At 41.7% G+C, this 21,411-nt stretch overlaps 1 protein-coding gene across 1 annotated transcript in view; it reads right to left on the reverse strand.

Annotated features, from left to right (window-relative positions):
• MTMR4 (myotubularin related protein 4) overlaps nt 1-21,411 on the reverse strand; it is a 1,011,266-nt gene that overhangs the window by 742,609 nt on the left and 247,246 nt on the right. The window contains exon 4 of the mRNA XM_044054156.1: nt 9,443-9,475. Coding sequence (XP_043910091.1) covers nt 9,443-9,475 — 33 coding nt within the window. The remainder of the gene's footprint in view (nt 1-9,442; nt 9,476-21,411) is intronic.

Raw genomic sequence — 21,411 nt, forward strand, 5'->3', positions numbered from 1 at the left:
CCTGGCTCGGATTAGTTGGTGCTTGGTGGTGGCAGTGAGCAGCCAGTCTTCTAGGTACAGAAATACCAGGAATCCTTGACGTCTCAGGTGAGCCGTTACCACTGCAATACATTTGGTGAACACCCTGGGGGCTGTAGTGAGGCCAAAGGGCAGTGTTCGAAATTGAAAATGAATGGCTCACAGCCGAAAGCGTAGATGTCTTCTGGAGCTCCTGTCCATTTTGATATGGTAGTACGCATCCTGAAGATCTACGGAGCACATCCAATTGTCTTTTCTGATAAAGGGAAAAATTGATTGCAGAGTGATCATACGGAAAATTGATTTTTTTTTACTGACTTGTTTAGCTTGCTGAGATTCAGAACTGATCTTCAGTCCCCGGTCTTTTTTGGAACTAAAAGGAATCGTGAATAAGTTCCAGATCCAATTTGCTCTGTGGGGACTTCTTGGATGACTCTTTTTTGAAGCAATGAGATGACCTCTAATGCTGCACGGTCTAATTGAATGGGTGGCACATTAGGTAAAGACCAATTTACAGGGGGATCGGAAACAAAGGAAATGGGGTAGCCTCTGGAAATTATACTTTGCACCCAACAATCTTGGAAGATTTGTAGCCAGGTGCTTGGGTACAGTGACAGATGACTCCCAACTGCCTCTACAGAAGGACAGTCAGGCAACGCCTCAGGGGGCGATGGAAGGTACGATCAGAGAAAGGATCTCTATTCTCCCTAGTGTTGCGGACCCCCTCTGCCACGAGCACGGCGTCTTCCATTATATCCTCCCCCTCTGCCTCTAGGGGAGGGTTGACCTTGTGTCTGAGGGAAACCTTTTTGGGATTTACGGAACCACATTTTCCCTCCTATACGACTCTTGGGATAGGGTCTAAAAGGAAGGGAGAAACCGACTCCGACAGCAGATAAGGTTTTCCCTTTCTGCTCGCACCTGGTCAAAGTCTCTTTTACCAGAGGTCCAAACAGAGCTGACCCATCAAAGGGGATTTTTGTAAAAGAAGACAAAGGATTCCGTAAAGTTGCACAGACGCATCCTGGAACGTCTCCTAAGAGAAATTCCTGCTGCGGCTGCCCTGCTCGCTCCATCAGCTGCATAGGAAATCAGCCTCATGGAGGAGTTAGCAATAGAGGTAAGGGTGGAGAACTGCACAGATACCTTGTCCATGGATCTTGAAGCTACTGAACCCTGAAGGGCATCTCCCAACTCTCCTTTAGGAGATCCCTTTGTAGTGAAATGGGACAGGTAATTCAGAGATCGTAAGGTAAATTGCGCTGAAGAAAAGGTATGCTTTCCATACCTATCCATCGTCCTAGACTCTACTAGGGAGATGGATAGTAGAGGATGTCTCTGACAACTCCTTCGTGGCAGCCGCTACCACCATAGCATCCACAGGAACTCCCTTAGATAAAGATTTGTCTTCCGGAGCAGTCATAAATTTGTTTGGCCTCCTTGGGACAAGCTCCACTGTGTCCGGGGAGGTCCAAGCTATACGGGATATGACCCCTAAAAGTTGGTCATATGGCGGTGTCACCCAAGAGGTGGAAGGTTGGGAACCAAAGGCCTCAAGGTACACTGATTCGTCCTCAGCAGGTTAGAGGTCTTCCAATCACCCCTCTGTCAAAGGATTTCAAGGATGTCTGCAAAAGAGACATCCTCAGAGGGGGATCTTGGGGACCTTTCTGACTCATCCAAATCAGTGTCCAACGTAACAGACTCGAGTGAGTCATTGTGCTTCCTCTTACAAAGTCTCTTCTGAGGAACCTCTCCAGTGGGATAATCTGGGGAGGTCTCGGAAGAGGGGATACCTCCAATGGGGGCTCCTTGTGTCTCTGGTTTCTTACGCTTTAGGGCAGGCAGGGGAGAAGAGGTTGCTACCGGCTGCTGGAGGGACATTGGGTCCAAAGGCAGGGCTTTGGCACTGGACAAAGCTTTCCCTATTGCTTCAAAGGCCTTATCCCTCCTGCTCCGAAGAAGACCTCAGCTCCGGGGAAACAGAAGGTCAACTCCAAGCAGGAGGGACAGGTTCCGAAGCAGACATGGGAGCCGAGCTCACTTGAGCCGACGCACCCAGAGGGAGGGTCAGTTCCGAAGTAAAAACGGGGTGACTATCCATCTCAGAGTAGACTTGAGAGCGTCTGCTCCAAGACCCCTTGGCTCCAGACTGAGCCGATGAGGATAGAGTTATCAGTTCCGAGGAAGAGGGAAGAATCCTCGGAACCGAAGATTCCAGCACTAAAGGACCCGAAGCATTCGACTCAGAGAGCGAAGCAGTCGGAGGTAAAGCAGTAGTCTGAAGACGGGACAGCTTCAAAGCCTTTGGGTCCGAAGGAGTTAACATTTTAGCAAGAGCCGGGTCACAGAGCAGCCTCTTCACCACCCGCGCGACATCCTCATCAGAAAGTGTCCTGGTGGAATGGGTGGAGATAGGAGATCTCCTCCTTTCCAAAATAAGAGATCTCAAGGTTGGTGAAATCAGATCCAAAACAGGTGAGTGTCTCGAAATAGAAGGCAGTCTCGGCCCTGACACTGAAGATACAGAATCGGACCCAGAACTCTGCTCCGTCGCTTTAGACTTCGATGGTTCCAAAGCAGGAACCGATGGAGATTTTCTTTTAAGAGTTTTGGGAACTGTCTGACAAGGATACAGCTGTTCCTTGAACGAACTAGTCATAAGGCCCCTATCAGTTTTCTTTTTCTCTCATTAAGAACCCTAGTACTGAAGGCATGACAGAAGGTAAAGGATTCTTTGTAAATGAGCCTCTCCAAGACAGTACACACAGCTGGTGTGACGGTCAGTCAATGACATTTTTTGAGAACACGTCGCATTTTTTAAACCCAAAAGGGCAGTGTTCTTTATGTTCTCTGTCTTTATCTTTGGACATATTCCTGGTAATACGCAAAGATAACAATACAACAACAAGGCAAAAGTATAACTATCAAGAGAAGAAAAATTTTTTTTTTTTTTTTTTAAGGAAGGACTAGCACACAGAGGAAAGGCCCTCTAATTTAAATGGGCAACTACAGCCCTCTAACTAAAACGGGCCGTACAATCCTTAAGAAAGTGGGACAGGAGAGCAAGCACTCACTGCAATCACACAGGTAATAGGTAAAACTATTTCGATAGAATAAGTGAAGAAATGTAGACAAATATATCAAAAATTATCGAAAAAGTTTCTACTTAGCCAACGAGCCAGTAAGGAGACAACCTCGAAGCTTTCGCGCCAAACGAGATCTGGCGAATTGCTGTGATGCACCATGTGATGGGAGTTGGCCTTGAGCCAGTAAAAGCTCTCGAGCTTTAGTATCAGCAGAGTCGGAGAAAAGAAACGGCTCCAAACCCTATCCAGCAAGAATTACGGAAAGATAGGACTACATAACATTTAGCATTATTAGTGTGTTGATTACTGATTAAAACCATCACCGCCCAAAAATGGAAGGGGACAAAACAATAAGGGAACATGAGTACAACAGGTTCCAGGACATGGGGAGAAGATGGAAGAAGCTGACTAGAATGAGGAAAAGAGGGGAGAGAAAATGAAAAGAATAGAATATTACCAGTGGAAATTATATCAAAAGGAATGTGAGGGCAACCCCAAAGGAAAATGATGGGACGGGGGGGGGGGGGGGTGCGGCGGTCAGGAATAGGGTGAGAAATGAAGCAGCCAAAAGGTGATGAATTATGTACGGTGCAACATGCATGAGGACTGCATGTGAATGTATCAAGTCTTCATAAGCTTGAGGGGAGAGGTATTCCACATAGGGTAATTCCTCTTCATCCTCTGATTCTGAGGAATTAGACTCTCCAAGGTGAAATGCTCCCTTTTCCTTTTTTGCAGGGGACATTCCTGTCACAGGATCTCTCTGCAGCGGAGGCTGTGTAGTTCTCATGAAGTCCACAAAGTTCTGGGCCAGCCCGACAAAATCCTGTTAAGACAACTGGGAAGCTCGGGCACTGGGCTGAGATTGTGAACTCTGGGGTAAACCTGAGGGCTTCTTGGGTTTGGGTGGTCAGGTCTTTGGTGAACTGAAGACCTCATTTCCCAGGAGCATCATCCCTTACAGTAAAACAAGGGAGCACTACCTTCACCCATGAGCATGTCACTTTATCAACAGCAGTAATACAGACTACTAGTACATGTAAGGAAAGCCACTAAAACAATTTTCACTGTTGTGCAACTTCTGAGTAGGAATAAACCAGTTTGGGGGTGTCTTCCCCAGACGGGGGAGTGCAGGGGGGCCTTCCCCCTGCAAATCAAATACTCTTTTTTTTAGGATTACCAAAAGTTGTTTCAGCAAGTTTTTTTTTTTTGTTCTACTGACATTTGATAGATTGTTGTTGACGGATCGACATACTTCCCCCTCACCCTTGGTCACTAGTACTCTGGCATCAGAAGCCATGGCATACTCAGTGGCTTCAGATCCAACAGACTCAGTCTCATGTCAGACTGAGGTGTAGGTCTGAAAAGTAGTGCCTTCAAGGGGGAGTTGCTCCAAAGAACTCCGATCTAAGAGGCATTGAACTAAGAGGTTAAGGTTCCTCGCCTACATCAGCAACATCAACTCTAATCAAAGGCCTGGGAGCAAATGTCCCCAGTGTCCTTCTCCTGAAGGATCATTACTCTTTTTGGTGACAATGCCCTGAGAAAGAATAATTGTGTAAAATCTTACCATAACTATAGATGTCCTTCTCTTCCATGTTGCAGTATTCATACTATGGGATTTCCTGCCTCACGCGACCAGACGTTGGCTCCCATACAAAAGCTTAAGCCTGGCTGCTGTAGGTGCGTGGGACGTCACACGCAGGACCATAAACCAGGGATCATACATGTGACATCTGCAGACACAGACGTCAAAAGTTGAAGCCCAGGATAAGGTGTACAAAAGAACAAGTTGAGGCTAAGGAGCAAATGTCCCTAAAGAGCTGTACAGATTAGCCTGTAGGGAGTGGATACAGAGGTCAAAAGACCATCCAGTATAGATGGAAAAAAAGGGGGGTATGGAGGGTGGGAAGGAATACTGCAACATGGAAGAAGACATCTATGGTTATGGTAAGATTTTATAACTATTCCATGTCCTTCTATTCCTATGTTGCAGTATTCATACTGTGGGAGAGTATCCCAGCTTAGGAGTGAAGGTTAAGGGCAGAGGTACAGGATTCCAAGAATCCCTGCAGGATTGCCCTGGCAAATCTGGCTCTGACCCTGGAGACCTGGTCTAGCTTGCAGTGTTTTGTGAAAGTGTGAAATGTAGACCAGGTAGCTGATTCCATGACAGAAGCTCTGTCCAGCCCTCTAAGAAAGGCTTTGGAGGTAGCCGTGCTTCTAGTGTAATGAGCCTCAACTCCTTGAAGCAATTGTTTGCCATGATGCGAGTAGCAGAAGAGAATGGATTTCCTGATCCAACAGGAAATTTTTAATTTGAATAAAGTGTTGGGGGGGGGGGGGGGGGCAGAAAAAGAAAAAATGTATGATGATGGAACCAAAATATACACAAATTAAAACTGATTTAAAATGGTATTTAAAACCAACTAATTACATGACTTTTATTTTATTCTACCAGTTGGTTTTAAATACCATTTTAAATCAGTTTTAATTTAAGTGTACATTTTGGTTCCATCATCATACATTTTTTTCTTTTTCTGGTTCTCTTTTCCCCCCCACTTTATTCAAAATGATGTGTAATAATACTAATTCTACAATAATATTTTTATAGATAGTTTTTAGGGTTCTTGTACACAGGCCTGAAGAAGTCTAGAAGGACGAAAGCAATCTTTGTTAACAATAGGTTATGAAAATAGAATACGAATTTTACAATTGATTTTTACATGCAGTGTATGATTTTTTTTTTTTGATTGCCAAATGGACTAAGGTTGATATATTTCCAGCCTTGTAGTATATTGGCTTGGATAAAATCATAGACTTAATAATCTACTTAATAATCTGGTTAAATAAGAGATACCACATCATTATAAATTTTATTTAAAGTACATAAGAGTTATTATATTATTATGACCGCTACTAAGTAGGGCAGGACCAGCTCGAATGTCACACTGATGGGGGAAGGGATGTGAATTTAACATGTGTACCAATAACATTTTGTTTTACAGCACAATAAACCACTCCCTTGCCTGATAAGTATATATATATATATATATATATATATATATATATATATATATTTAGAAAGTTTGTGAGGAAACTATTACTCTATTTTTGTTTTACTTGGATCGCTTGTCTGTGTACTTAATAAAGGATTTTCGACTGGAAACAGACTACCTGCCTTGCTTGGATTACTTTCGAATACTTAGTAATTCTGTACAATATTTCAAATTATATATATTTTTGACTTAAGACGAGTTTAAGTTCACTACTTCTACTATTATTGTCTGATCTGATTAATAAACAGTGACCTAGAGATATATGGACTGAAAATCTTCCACACGGAAGTTTCTTACACAATTTTGTTTTTGGACGCACTATACTTGTTTAGTGGGTTGTTTGAAACTTCGGGGATACCACGGAGATGACTTGTTTTTTTTCAACATAGGAAGGACATCAGGCAGATACTTAAAGTGAAGTCTGCCCTAGTGGGAATCCATACACCGCTGAAGGGACTCTGCCCTATGTACAATAATTTTAGAATTAAACCCAAGCACAGAACAGACTGTTAGAAATGTCATACTGTGGGCCTACGCAAAAAAGGCAGTGGGAATGAAACTTTTTGGGGAATCTGCTCCCCACAAGAAATGCAACTGTTAACTTTTGAAAATGAACCAGAAACATTCACAAAAAAATGAAGAAAAAATATCTTTAAGAGGGTAGTTGTCGGAGGCATCTTAATGCTCTGATTGTTCAAACTGACTGACAGACTGATGATGCCAAGAAATGCCTTGTGGAGCATTGGACTACACAGTAAGAAAGAACTTGAGATGTCACAAGTTGACACACTCTTTACATCCTAATATGTAAACACTGGTCCTCAGCAAATGTCTGCTGGCTGGGAGATGGTGAAAGCCTCTGGTATTGAGGCTGGCTGCAAGCTTCAGCAGTGCAGGAAATCACAATAACCAGTACTGCAAACAATGACTGAGATGAACATTTCTGCCTTACCTGGGGAGGACAGACTACAATGTAGTCTTGTATGGCACCTTCTCACACTGAGCACATCTCGATTCTTACCAACATAAAGCCTCCAGAATGATTCCTTCCCTTTCTACTCAAGGTGTAGGAACTGACCAGTCTATAGCTGAAAGAGTGACATTTTCAATAATAACTCACCACATTTTCTGCACCAGTTCCTGCACCTGTCTAACATCAGACTGTCCTCATCCAGAGATATATCTGGAAGGTAGTAGTGTACCCTTACTATGAGAAAAGGGTGCAGGTTTCTGTTCTCAGTCATAGTTTACACAGGATACCAAGATGTGCTCTCAACTACAATGTACCATGAAAGGTTAAGGAAGACATTCCAAGGATATCACATTGTGAAGGTCATTGGAGACCCTCTTAACTCACAAAGTTTTACTCAATGTGAAGGCTGCCAGCCTAGCCAGATAGAATTATCTATAACATTCTGTCAGTTGTAAATATTAATGTAAACCACATGTTTGTCGTCTTAAATGGGAAAAATAGAGTTACATGTGGAACTAAAAAAAAATGCAACAGTGCCCTCTGCTGACCAAGTAAAGCATGTTGTGACCCTTTGATCTAAAGTCGGCTCCAGCCAGTTTACATAAAGAAATTCTTTCTATTGTTTTAACCAAGAGTTAAATTGCTAGAATTAAACGTGCAAATGTAGTTTTATTGCTCTGCTTCCTGACCAGTTGCACGATAACACAAGGAGATGTTAATAATGTAAATGTAGTCTCTGTTAGCCTGGGAACCCAGGGAAGTGTGAAAAATGATGTAATGGCAACCAGGAATGTGATTTTAAAAACAGAGATAATCAGAGAGAATAAAGCATTTTTGTCTTGACCATCCAACTCATCAGCACTCTGCCAGTGTTCTATATGCAAGTTATTTTAGAAGTGTGTTTTCTCTTAGAAATAGATAGCAACTAGAAAGATTAGACTAAGTGTTTTTCTGTGATGTCAGAACTGTACTACTGAATTATTTTAAGTATTTCTCTGTGATCTCTGAACTCTTGACTAGCACTGTGTAGTAAGTATTGTCTTGTATTTTTATTATTTATTATTAAATATTTTAAAACCTTTCAACTGTGGCTGTTTTGTGTAGAGATAATTTAAGCTCTTAAGTGTACTTGCATGCCTTTGGTAAAACTGTACAAAGCCACTCCTATAGCTTTAGCCCTGGGAGATGCTACCAATCTGATAATAATATTGCACAGTAATAATTGGACACCTTTTTAAGGACCTTTGAGTAGCTGATAATTATTAGCTGGGTGGTGGCAGTGATTTTTACCGTACAGTCTGGATAAAAGGGGTACAGCTGGAGAACCTGTGCCAGCCTTCCCCAGGAGTGTCTGTGTGGTTGTATAAACTCTTATCTCAAAGTATGTGTGCGTCAGCTACTTGGGCAGGGACATGAAGCACTGGTTGGACAGAGAGGGTGCTGGAGATTTTAGCTTGCCCAGATGGCGGAGATATGGACCCTATAGCTGTGCCAATGGGGAGTCTTACTGGTGACCTGGAGAGCAAGGGAGTGACCAGCCCCAGACTGACTGTAATCTCTGTGTGCTCTTAATGGAAATTGCACTTTACTGTGTGTATTTGTTATCCTTTCCTCCTATATGAGACGCCCCTCACTGTTAGTGGTGAGGATTGAGGCTCCTTGATTGCTGGGCCAGGGCACGGGCATCACACTCACACTGGATTATGAATGATGCAAAAGCCTAGCCTCAGTCAGGCCTGCAGTGAATTAAGATTTGAGGGTTTAAACACTTCGGCCAGGCTATGAAGGATCCTTCTCTGTTGTAGCAGTTCAGTCAAGGTGTCTTAAATCACAACAACTCATGCATGATAAAGTCCCTTCTCAGTTACAACTCAAATGCCATTCTGATCTTAAACATAACAGATCATGCAATTTGCTAAACTTCATCTTGTGGCAACAATAACTTACAGCTTCTTGCTCCCATCACTGCTGCACAATTTATGCAAATTACGTTCATTTCCCACTAATCATAAAATAATTATCAGGTTTAATGGGACCCTTCCCAGTAAAACTAGCTTATAACAAAGGCCAACTGGTCCCTCCAGCCACATCAACATAGGCAGGGTTGTTCAGGTCCATCCTCTCTCGGGCTTGCATGTGCCAAAGACTGGATTTCTAACTTGAAACTTTATGTGGGGGAACGAAGCCCCTACTCAGTTACATAAGCTCATGCGGTGTGCCTAGGTCCATGCCATAAAAACAAGCAGCAAACCCCACTCAAGTGTGCAAATGGTCTCAAGACCAGACGTGCATCCAATACTCACGGAAATTTCATTTTCTACCCATTGCTGATGAGTCTAGAACAAAACACAAAAAGGAAGAATAAAAAAAAACGGCAGAAACCGAATGAAGGTTGAAGGATGCAATAAAGAATAGTCTACCTATAGGTGGGAAGACAAATAGACCAACAAATACCTTACTGTGCATAAGGCCACTGCAGATGCCTTAAAATGGCAGCATGCAAACCAGCATAGTCTTATACAATAGTATCTTGATACATTTTAAACATGGTCACTTTTGTTGCACTGATATCCTATTCTAATGGTAAGGAAAACGGAAGGCAAAAAAACAATAAAACCGTTACATTCCTCCTCCAACATAATACCGGTCTGGTACACTACTGTTCTTATAATGGGGACAAGTAGTTAACAGTCACTGTTTGTGAAGCACAAGTGTATAAAAGGCAAGTACTCTGACTTGTGATGGGTGAATAGGCTAGGCATTCAAAGGTATGTGAAAAAGGTGCAAAATGCCAGCTTTGGAAATTAACAAATAAAGTACTTTGCTTTGCTGAATGAATAATAGTTTCAAGGAAAGTAAGGCCTAAGTTTAAAACCACTCAAATTTGCAATTAAAGATGTCAGCAGCAATAGATTCCGGGAGCTACATATCTGCACTGGTTAAAATAGTTGAAAAAAAGTGCTCATCCAAAAGTGGTTTACAGGTTTCAAAATGCACTTTTCACTTCTGTAGCCCTAATTAGGAGGGCCTTTATTCATTCTTTACAATCACACTGAAACAATGAGCAAAAAGGTCACAAAGAAAAAACAATCCGTTAAAAGCACAAAGAAAAATCTAGAAAGCTAGACTTTCCACTGTGTGATTCCTTACACCTCTTGCATTAAAGGTGACATGGGATATATGCAAATTACCCTTCAAGGACATCTAGGGTTGCCACCTTTCTACTGTGCCATTTCCTGACAAACAAGCCCCGCCCCATGCACAATCAAGCCACACCCATTCCTTTTAATAGCCACACCCCTTTACTCCACCCTTCAGCATAAGTCTTTAATATCACATACAGTTACCAATAAGTAGAAAAATGTGCGACGAGTCAAAAAGTAAATAAAAAAACTTTATTTAGCAATACTTCAAAAGGTTCACTACATACAACAGTACATCACACACAAGCATGGGAAAACTAAGCCCAAGTCTCATATCACAGGTAGTACTAAAATGGAAATACAATTAGATATTAAAACACCAGTTCATTCAAAGCAGTACATTAAGGGTTCACCACACACAATAGTAAAAGAAAAGCAACTGTTTAAAGTATCTTCAGTTTTGCTAGAAATCATTGCTTATACTTGAAGCTGTATTTGGCATTTGATCTAGCAGCCTCAAGTAATGGCTGGTTATTTCTCACAAATGAATAAAATTGCGAACAACTCATGTTAAAGTTTAGCTTGACCTGCAACTTGGCCTTCACAAGTGACACAAGCATTCTATTTCTTACATCAGTCCACGCATTCCCCATAAGTGAAAAACCCTTTCCACAAAGCTATTGCTGGGGGATTGAAAGAGCAAACTGCACCAGTCTGTAAAGTGGCTTGCAGTCTGGAGCTTTACTAAAAAGTCACCCAGCGATCACTTACAGATGCCTCTGTCATCTGTAACAGGGCTGGCAATGCAGCAGTTAAAGTACAGTAGTCTGAGTAAAGTGCTTCAATGTCCACATCCAATTTGAAGAGGTCTGCAACTGTACGCAGTTCTGGCCAAGTTACAGGATGTTGGAGGCTGAGGACCTGCATAGCTTTAAAGGGACTATTATCATAGTCAAACCACTTCTGTAGGTAACAAAGTGCTTTACTGTAAAATCACAGAAGGTCCTACAGACCTGCTGTGCGACAGCTGGAGTAAAGTGCTGTAAGGCAGATGAAACTTTAGTACCAAAGAACTGGTCATCTAGCCTTCTCTGCAACTCATCTTTTAGACTTTTCATCACGGTGTACAACTCTGGAGCAGAGAGAGTGTTACTTTCAAGTTTTGCTATAGACTTGTGGAATACCTGCAGGATGTAGTGCATGAAATGTATGTAGCACTCTGCCTCAGACACATCCCCACTGATGCCATCCTCATCAGCCTCCACAAATTTCCAGATAAGGGGATGACAGTCCTCAGGCCCTTGACTAATAAAATAACTTTTAATAGCAGGCCAACATTCTACCAGCCTTGCCACAGCTGGGAACAAAGACAGCCACCTTGTTACAACATGTTGCATTATTTCCTTAAAGTCCTGGTTTAGGAAAGAATAGAAGCCTTTCAACAGTGCCATTTTTTTAGCAGATGCTGAAAACTCACTATGTATTTTCAAAACCAGAGTCTCCACATCAAACTTTGCAAGAGCCTTGCTTGCATGCTTGGCACAGTTATGTATTACATGGCATAAACAGTTTGCTGCAATGATGTGAGGCACCTCAGATTTCAAACTTTTAAAAACAGACCTGTGCTTTCCATAATTGACTGAGGCATTGTCTGTAGCATAGCTAGCAATGTTTTGTACTTTGAGTCCTTTATGCACAAGGATGTCCTTTATTCTAGTAAAGATACATTCAGAACTTTCGTTATGATCCTCATAGAAATCAAGGAGTTTCTGTTGTGTGCCATGGGTGTGAGTAAAGTACTGAATAACTAAAGGGAACATTTTTCTGTTCCCTTTATTGGATGCATCTGATCCCACTGAGAAATAGGAATTGCCAAGTTCCTGCAGAAGGAGCTCCTCTGAATGAGGTGCAAGAACATTCATGACAATGCTCTCAGATTTTGTCTTCCCACAGGTGAATTTCGAAGCCAAAGTAGAATCAGGGAAGACTGTCGGTGCCAGCTTACCTCCACAATCTATGGATACATATGAGTGACCATGTTTCACTCCATGATAGACTGCTGTCACTTCAGCTGCAGTGACTTTGGAAGCTTCACTGATTACACTACGTGGCTGAATAAACTTGGTCATTACGAGATTCTGCCTCTGGAGCTGAAGACTTTGATGATGTTTGTCAGACTTCTGATGGCTTTTCAATGCCTTTTCCCCATCCCATTTTACAGTGAAAGTTGTTCCACAGGATGTGCACTTTGCCATGGCATCTGCATTTGGAACAGGTCGCACCCATGAGTAGCTTTGCTCCCACACCTTATTATAACTGCAGAAAAACCTCTTAGGAGACGCGCTTTCAGCCTCTTCTTGATGATCCATTGACCTTTTCCTGAACATGATGACTGTAGGATCCTTGCTCAACACTACAATAAACCAAAACAGCTATTAATAGAAAATCAAAACACTTGTGACCAACACCAGTGCCTGGTGGGGCCTGTGTCAGTCAGTAGCCACTAGCCAGAGTTCACATTCACATGTGAATCTCCAGACTTTCACACCCTAGTAATACCAAGTTGGTATAGGGAAAAAAAATGAGACTCCTCATGAAAAATTACAGTGAAGGTAAAGCAATGAAAGGCAGAAGCAACTCCTGTCTGAGGGACTTGCAGCTGTTACACATGAACCTGGTGTGACAGCAGAATATGCACAGAAGGCATTCTGTGTGTAAAACACATGGGTCAGACACTACAGCAATGCACCAAATTAAGACCCTCTACTTTTATGTAGAACCTAGTGCAAACGTTATCCAGCTGAGTCTGAACACAGCAAGAAAGTTCAGGCATACTGTGGACTGACAAGATACACCCTAGAAAGACACCCTAGGAAGAAACACAGGTCAAGGTAAACATCACGGTGATGACAGACTAGAAAGACAGATCTACAGTCCAAGCATCTTATACAAATCATGTAATCATATATTCACTGTAACATCAAATGAGCTAAGCTTTGGTATAGACGGTATACCCTAGAAAACACAGATAAAGGTAAACAGTTGTAGTTGTGATGACAAACTAGACAAAAAGCTACATTTAAGCCTCACTATACTACGAAGACTGTACACCCTAGAAAGACACCCTAGGAAGAAACACAGGTCAAGGTAAACATCACGGTGATGACAGACTAGAAAGACAGATCTACAGTCCAAGCATCTTATACAAATCATGCACAGATAAAGGTAAACAGTTGTAGTTGTGATGACAAACTAGACAAAAAAGCTACATTTAAGCCTCACTATACTACGAAGACTGTACACCCTAGAAAGACACCCTAGGAAGAAACACAGGTCAAGGTAAACATCACGGTGATGACAGACTAGAAAGACAGATCTACAGTCCAAGCATCTTATACAAATCATGAAGTCATTATACATTCACTGCAACCAAGTCCAAAACCAGATTAGAAACTGTTCTAGTTAATCACCACATGTTGAACATCTAGATAGTTACACACATCTTGTCACCATCAATGAATGAGATAGTGCCAGCACAGCTAGTGAATTAATATAAATTTAATATTTAAAAAATTCACTAGTAGCTGTGCTGGCAATATTTCATTCCCCCTGTCACACTAATCTTTGAAAATCTACCTTAATTCCAAAGAATTAAACCATTAAAAAAAAATCCACTTACCTCCAGAAAAATCAGCAGCAGGGCTACTAAAACAAGCTCTCAGCAGCAGAACAGAACAGGCAGCTAAAGGGCCAGCAAGCTGGGGAACACACCACCACCCAGTCCACAGCACTTCTCCTCCAGCAAGCAAGGCAAGCAGCAGGGCTAAGGCAATCCTTCCAGGCAGCAGGGCTTCCAGGCAGCAGGCAGGGCTTCCAGGCAGGGCTTCCAAGCAGGCAGGGCTTCCAGGCAGGCAGGGCTTCCAGGCAGCAGGCAATCCACTGAAGACGATGTCCAAGGCTCCAAGCAAGAATTTCAGATCTTAAGAAGCAGCACCCTTTGTACTACAAAAGTAAAAGGTAAAAAACGTATACTGAAGCACCGCTTTATATTCTTAAATTTTTGCGGGCTTTGCAAGGCTTTGACTACTAACTAAACGTGTTGATTGGCTGCTTGCTGCACGAGCCTCGTCTGCAGCAAGCAGCCAATCAACGAGAGTCCCAAGACGGGTCACGGGAATGTTTTTTTTTTTTTTTTTTTTTTAATACGCGCTGACGAGCCTGACGTCGCTATTTCCGGACTCCGATTACAAGAACCGGAGAACCGGAGTGCCCTACTGATTTCCGGGCACTCCGGAAAAAAAACGGAGGGGTGGCAACGCTAAGGACATCAGGTGTTTTAGCTAAATGGCAAATCTGAATGTTCATGCCATAAGAAGGCATAAACATGCATGTCCACAGTTAGTGGGGTTTGGCTTTATTGGCCTTAACTTGTCCATAAAATAAACTTAAAAGAAAATACATGTACATGCAGAATTGCCACTTCGCTAAAAACACCTGATGTCCTTAAAGGGTAATTTGCATATATCCCATGTTGCCTCTAATGCAAGAAAGTAAAGGACTCGCACAGTGGAAAGTCTGGCTTTGCTAGATTTTTCTTTTTGTGTTTTTAATCGATTGTTTTAGTTTGTTAGTTGGAATATTTTGCAGTCACCCTAAGGTTTATGGATATCAATTGGGTATGACAACCCTGTGTTTCCAAATGTTAGCCAAACATTCCACTTATGATGCCAAAAGAAGACAGAAAATGCATGTCTACAGCTAATGGGGTTTGGCTTTATTGGCCTGAACTTGTCCATAAATAGACTTAAAAGAAAAAAGACATTCAGAATTGTCATTTAGTATAATACCGGATGTCCTTAAGGGTTGTTGTCTTTCGGCTTTTCCCGGTTAGGTGTCGCCACAGCGGAACTCCGGTCCGCTAATGGTTGGCAGTAGATTTTTACGTGCCAAGTTGCCAGCTCTGAAGCACAACCTTCAATGAAGGTACGCCCATTCATGCATGTCTCCACACAGAAAACGCTCTAGCTGAGAATCGAACAGGACAACGTCTTATTGTCAGGTGACAATGCTACAGCAGCACCACCACCGCAGTTCGTATCGGATGTCTTTAAGGTTAATTTGCATATATCCTATGTCACCTCTAATGCAAGAGGTTTAAGGAATCACACAGAGGAAAGTTTATCTTTGCTAGATTTTTCTTTGTGTTTTTACAATCACACTGAGGTATACAACAGTTTTTGTAGCAAACACAATGGCTATTTCTCACAAAAACACATTTCCCAATTTCTCTCTACTATGACTCAAAGTACTAGAAGTGACAGGAGATAAACAACTATGTGGTATATCTCCTTAAAGACGGCATTCTTTTAAAAATTAATGTAAGGTTTAGGAGTGCAGACACTGCTATCACACTAAAATGGTAAATTACTCAATTCTGTTAGCTGCCTCAGATCTACAGTACCTGTCATACCCCGGTAATATGCAAAACAAAAAAAAAAAAAAGGACTACACACTTTCCATGTAAAGGGAAAAAAAGATCCTGTATCAGGGGGATGAGGGCGACAGTGTCATTATCATAGGAGAACTGAGTAAGTGAAGCAGTAAAGGGTAAGGAGATGGATTTAAACAGATGGAGCTATGTTTTTTTTTTTTTTTTTAATCTCCTGTGCCTGCTGACCATCTACCCATACAGGAACCTTACCCATTTACTCTCCATCACCAGGGCACAAGTGCTAGGCAGCCAGGAAGGGTTTTGTCCATTGTCTGGCCTTAACCCATCCCTCAGCAGCTGGAATGCATGCCTTCCCATGCAAATTTACATATTAGCATACACTCCCCAAGAAGGCCACTTCATGGAAATGGCATGGAAGAGCCAGGTTTGAGTTTCTGGCCAACAAGCTGCATGCCATGCACCTCTTTTTTCTCCAGTATATGCCAGCACTGCAGTGGGGTGGACTACCTCCCTAACTTAGGAAGGGCAAGCTGGCATTACCCCTTACTCCTAACCTCCTTTGCTGGTTCCTCAGCACCCATGTCAACTGGGTCAAAGTTAGAGCTTTACCAGTCTGTATGTACAAGTTGTAAATATACATTATTATTAGGGATTTATGTACGCAATGTGGGTGGGTGTGTGTGTGTGTGTGGGGGGGTATTTGTTCTTTAAAGATGTAAATCTATTAATTTTATATGGAAAGTCTACTATACAATGATTTGTTTGACAAATGTGTGCTAATGCTGTGTTAAAAGTAAAATTATACAAACTTATATAAATAGACTACATACCACAAAGTTGAAAATGACATGCAATTAAGTAAGATGTGCAAAACTACCTCATGAACCATGTCAGCACTAAAATGAATTCTTGTTACAAACATAATTGCACACAACTAACATAGGGGAAAATCATCCAGGAAGAACTGTGCAATGACAGATTAAAAGATGACCCCCCCCCCTACTTACATAACATTGAACATTTATATTCAAAATACCAAAAAAAAAAAACGGTCAATCTAGGACTACTTGTTGAAATGACAAAAATGCAGAACAGCAACAAATCCATATAGAAATGTAATTCAACACTTAACCTTAGTGGTTGCCGCAATTCCAAGGTTGGAAAATTTGTCTCGTGTGGAGAAGCTAACAGCTCTGGTCAGTTAAGCTTTGGTGGATGAAGTCAGAAGTCCTTACAGGATGCTACTATGTACAATCTTCTATACTGCAGAGTTGAACAAGAATGCTTCATAAATCAGAACAGTGGGAAAATGAATACTCACCACTTTCTGCAACAAGGGAGTTTACTGCAGCAGTCTAGGTACCCCAATGTAACTTCTGAAGGCATGTCTGCACAGGGATACATGACAGGTATAAAAGGAAGTTTAACTACAAAGAAGCTAGCTGCAATTTAAAAGGATAGATTTTGATGATGTTGTTTCTACAATCAGATACTTGTAGAATAACCAGATGTTAGTGTCAATACAAAGAACATCCCGCGGTAGTGGTGCTGCAGTAGCGTTGTCGCCTCACAGCAAGATGTTGTCCAGTTCGATTCTCAGCTAGAGCGTCTTCTGTGTGGAGACATGCGTGAATGGGCGTGCCTTCATTGAAGGTTGTACGTCACGGCTGGTAACTCGGCACGTAAAAATCCACTACCAAACATTAGCGGACCGGAGTTCGCTGTGGCGACCCCTCACTGGGATAACCCAAAAGACACAAAAACAAGTGTCAATACAAAGAACATGATGTTGGAAGGACTGGACACTATAAAGGGTCACAGTTGTATTGTGACTGTTTTCAGAAATACTAGATTGTTGTGGAAACACTTGCATTAAATTACATTTTCAGTCTGAAAAAGAGGGCATCAAATATGGCTTTCTTTTTTACTGGAACAATGACACAACAACCATAAATCAAAGTGATAAGTCCACTTCTCTCATCAGTAACAGCATCACTAAGATGTGTGCTTTACAGAAATGCAGCATGTATTTCACAGCTTATCACTAGTGAGAGGAATACAAAGTGACTGCGCTCGCTATAGAAATAGCGGATAAACTGGCACATCTGACACCTGTATTGGTAAAAATGTACTTCAGACTGCAGCACATAACATGAAGTTACTAAAACAGACTGTTTGTACATGTATCCAAGTTAGAGAGTCATTGTACTGCTATAAAGTACCAAGGGTGTAGGTGAGTGTTAACAACTCTGACAATTTACAGAGAATTCATAATACACACGCACACTTCCGAGATTACTACTTTCCATCAAAAATGCCGACATCTTTTAGTTTCACCCAATTCCCAAGGTGCAGCCCTCATACAAGTAACCCAGATACAAACATTACAGATCAGTGTGCCACTTGCCAGATGGCTGTAAGACTGTTTACGAAACAAGTCCTGACACTTCATCTTCAAGAGACTGATCTTCATTTTCAAGTCTGCAAGCAGTACATTGCACGCACTTGCCCATTACTCCCAATAACTGTACTTTACAAGAGGGATAACATACGCATCTATTCAAGAAAAAGTTGAAAATTGAACAATTCACTTCAACAATACAATCACCAAGTGTAACTACACAGACAAACCAAAATCAACACACAGTTCCAGCAAGAATGCATGCCAGACAACAATCTCTCAGAATTCCTGGAAAGGGATGGTCTTGGAACAATCTACGAGTGATGCATCTGATGGATAAGCACATTTAATAGCAGAGTTCTAGGTCAGCCATACGCCCTACTGCACACAGATTCAGTTGCCAGAATACAATTTGGCAAACCTCAACAAATTCTAGATACACAATTCTACTGTATTTATTCCCATTTCTTTATGGATAAGACACCTCTAAATAAAGTGAATCATTTCCAGTGGACAGCCAGTTAAGACATGCCAAAAGGCAGAGAAGTGACAGCCACAAAATGGACCCACGACTCATATAAGAACAAAGAAAGACTATGAATACAAAGGTAATAATGGAGGACAATGGAAAAAGACAGTAATAGGCATGATCAGCAGCAGAGTGACCATCATGAGGCACAGGTTATTCGATAAGCAAGGCATTCCGGAGCAGCAGCACAGACTGGTATATACACCAGCAGAACAAGAAACACCACAACTGCAGGTTAAACAAAACTGTTGCTCAAGTTAACTGCTTCAAAAGATTCAAAACATAAGCAAAGAAATTACTGTTGAGATGGAAAAGACCAAAACAGTTCTTGTGAAACAAAAAGATGTTAACTTAGGTGCCTGCCTAACAATGGGCCTCGGCAAGACTATGGTTTTGAATGTCAATATACAGTCTGTGGAAATCTTTTTAGAGAGCACACAGACCCCCATCCATACAGTTTGCCCAATTTTTCTTGATGCTAGTTCTTAGTTTGCAACACTGAAGTACAAAGGGAGCTAGAGCAGTGAACCTCCCCAAGGGAAACAAAATATATTGGTTATTTTGCAATTTACCGGTTGGGGAACTATCATTTCCTAAGGAAACCTTTCACAGAAGGCTCATCCAATGTAGAATCATATGACTTTCATCACTCATTTCCAGTCAGTAATTTTATTCTCCTCCACTGTTTCCCATCTTAAAATCACCTACATACATCATACATTCCACTTCTTTACTTGAACTCCCAAGTTCTTTTCCAGTGTGACAGTTCTCCTGAAATTCATTTGACCAGTTTTCACAAAACACCTGGTTATCAAAGACTGATCCAGATCTGATAATTTTTCAACCTTTCCTCTAAACCACAGATGGGGAGAAGCAGTGAAATAAATATGCCATATAAAAGTTACACAGAAAGTATATACTACCTAATAAGCTAAGCAAGTGCAAAAATAAATATGTATGTTGAGATGGGCAATAGCAAAATGATATGTATATCATTATGCACCTGTTATACAGCAACAGTAAAACTAACAAACTATTAGAGAAAGCAGTATTTTAGTTTTGAACTAGTGCCAGACGTCAAATTCAACAGCTCAGTATGTGTAGTGTACTGGTGATACTTCTGCAGAGCTAAGTAAAACGGCTTTTGCCAAAAGTGAAGTAGCAGCTTATCTTCAATGCCCTTCAAGCTGACATACCCTGCTTAACCAGTACAGATAAAGTCTAGTGTATGAGAGACATAGCAACAGGTTCACTTTCCCAAAGAAGTCTGGTCCTAACACTTCCCAGGATAGCCTTAGGTGCCAGTAAGAGAGTTAGGTCACTGTGATGTACACAGTCCATCTGTGACTAAAAGGCAGGAGGAAGAGTGGAATGTACTGTTTAGCTGCATGTCCAGCATCAACTCAGGTCTACATTTCACTAGCAGTCAGTCTTGTTCCAAGTAATTAGTAGAAATGTTCCCTTTTCCAAATAAGTTACTTGAGATTGACTAAATGAATTACAGGCAAAACAGAGAGGACACACTTAATACTGTTTATAAGGATAGAAAATGAGCAATGATAAAAGTATAGACTTTTGGGGACTCCCAAGATCAATGCTCATGGAAGAGGGAAGATGCTACCACTGTTTATGGGATAAAAATTCAACTCAATATTGTTTAGAACGGACAAGTACTCAACAACTTCAAACCACTCTCTCAGAACCATGCCCGATGGATCCTCTACCTACATTCAATTTGTCCAGTCATTTTGCTGTAGGAGGAAATGGGCAATCTTTGGCAAAGCAAAGTTCTGTGCCCATCCTTCCTGCTCAGGAATTCAACTCTGCTAATTTAGTCCATAACAAGTCAGATGGTGAGGGGAGGGTCTATTTACTGGTCCTGCAAGGTGGCCTATCCTCTGCCATGATGAAATCCCAGAGCCCCCCCCTTTTGTGGGCAAGGGGGGTAACTCTTCAAGCTCCACTGCATGGACCTAGTGTTCCTGGCTAGGTGTCATCCACGTGGTGAACCAGAGCTACTTCCGCATCCCCAGGACGGATGAGGTGGCAATGGCCACTCACTCGCATCTTTTCTCATAAGCTCCTACAGGCACTTGAGCCACTATATGAACTCCAGTCGCCTACAGTGTAGTTAGGGCTTTATTCCTATATACCATGGAACTGGCTGCAGTCAAAAGACTGTTTATCTAGTATGGCCCACTAGATGCACAGATCATTTTCAGGGGCTACCTAGGAGCAATATCTGGTTAACTGACTTGCTCAGAGTCTCACAGTAGGCAAATGAAAGCTGTGAAAATCAAACACAGGACTGATGAAGGATCTCAGTCCAGGAGCACAGTTTTAAATCTCTGTTCCAAACTCAAACAGCTGGGAAGCATCCAAAGGACAGACTAAAATTTTACTGCTTGTTCTCTACTACTTAGTTTACTTTTGCTATGACTCTCAAAGCATTTTATTCCCAAAACATAATGTAATTAGTGACCAGGGAAACTTGATGTGAGGTGATGTCAGTATAAAATTGTACATCATGGACACCTCAAAGAGCAGATCACAGATGTACAGAAAACTGGTGCTTGGCCCTGTTGCTTCTAAAGCTTCAAAGCAATGTCAAGGAATCACTGGCTTTGCTTCCAGGAACACTGACACTACAAAGGTAAAGATAATTTTTTCTCTCTGAGCAGTGTTTTCTACAAGAGGATGAACCAACAATAAGAATGCAGGGCAGCACCTAGAAAAAAACTGCCAAG

The sequence above is a fragment of the Protopterus annectens genome, chromosome 13.part0 (genome assembly GCF_019279795.1).
Source record: "Protopterus annectens isolate FY-2018-M chromosome 13.part0, PAN1.0, whole genome shotgun sequence".
Taxonomy (NCBI): Eukaryota; Metazoa; Chordata; order Ceratodontiformes; family Protopteridae; genus Protopterus; species Protopterus annectens.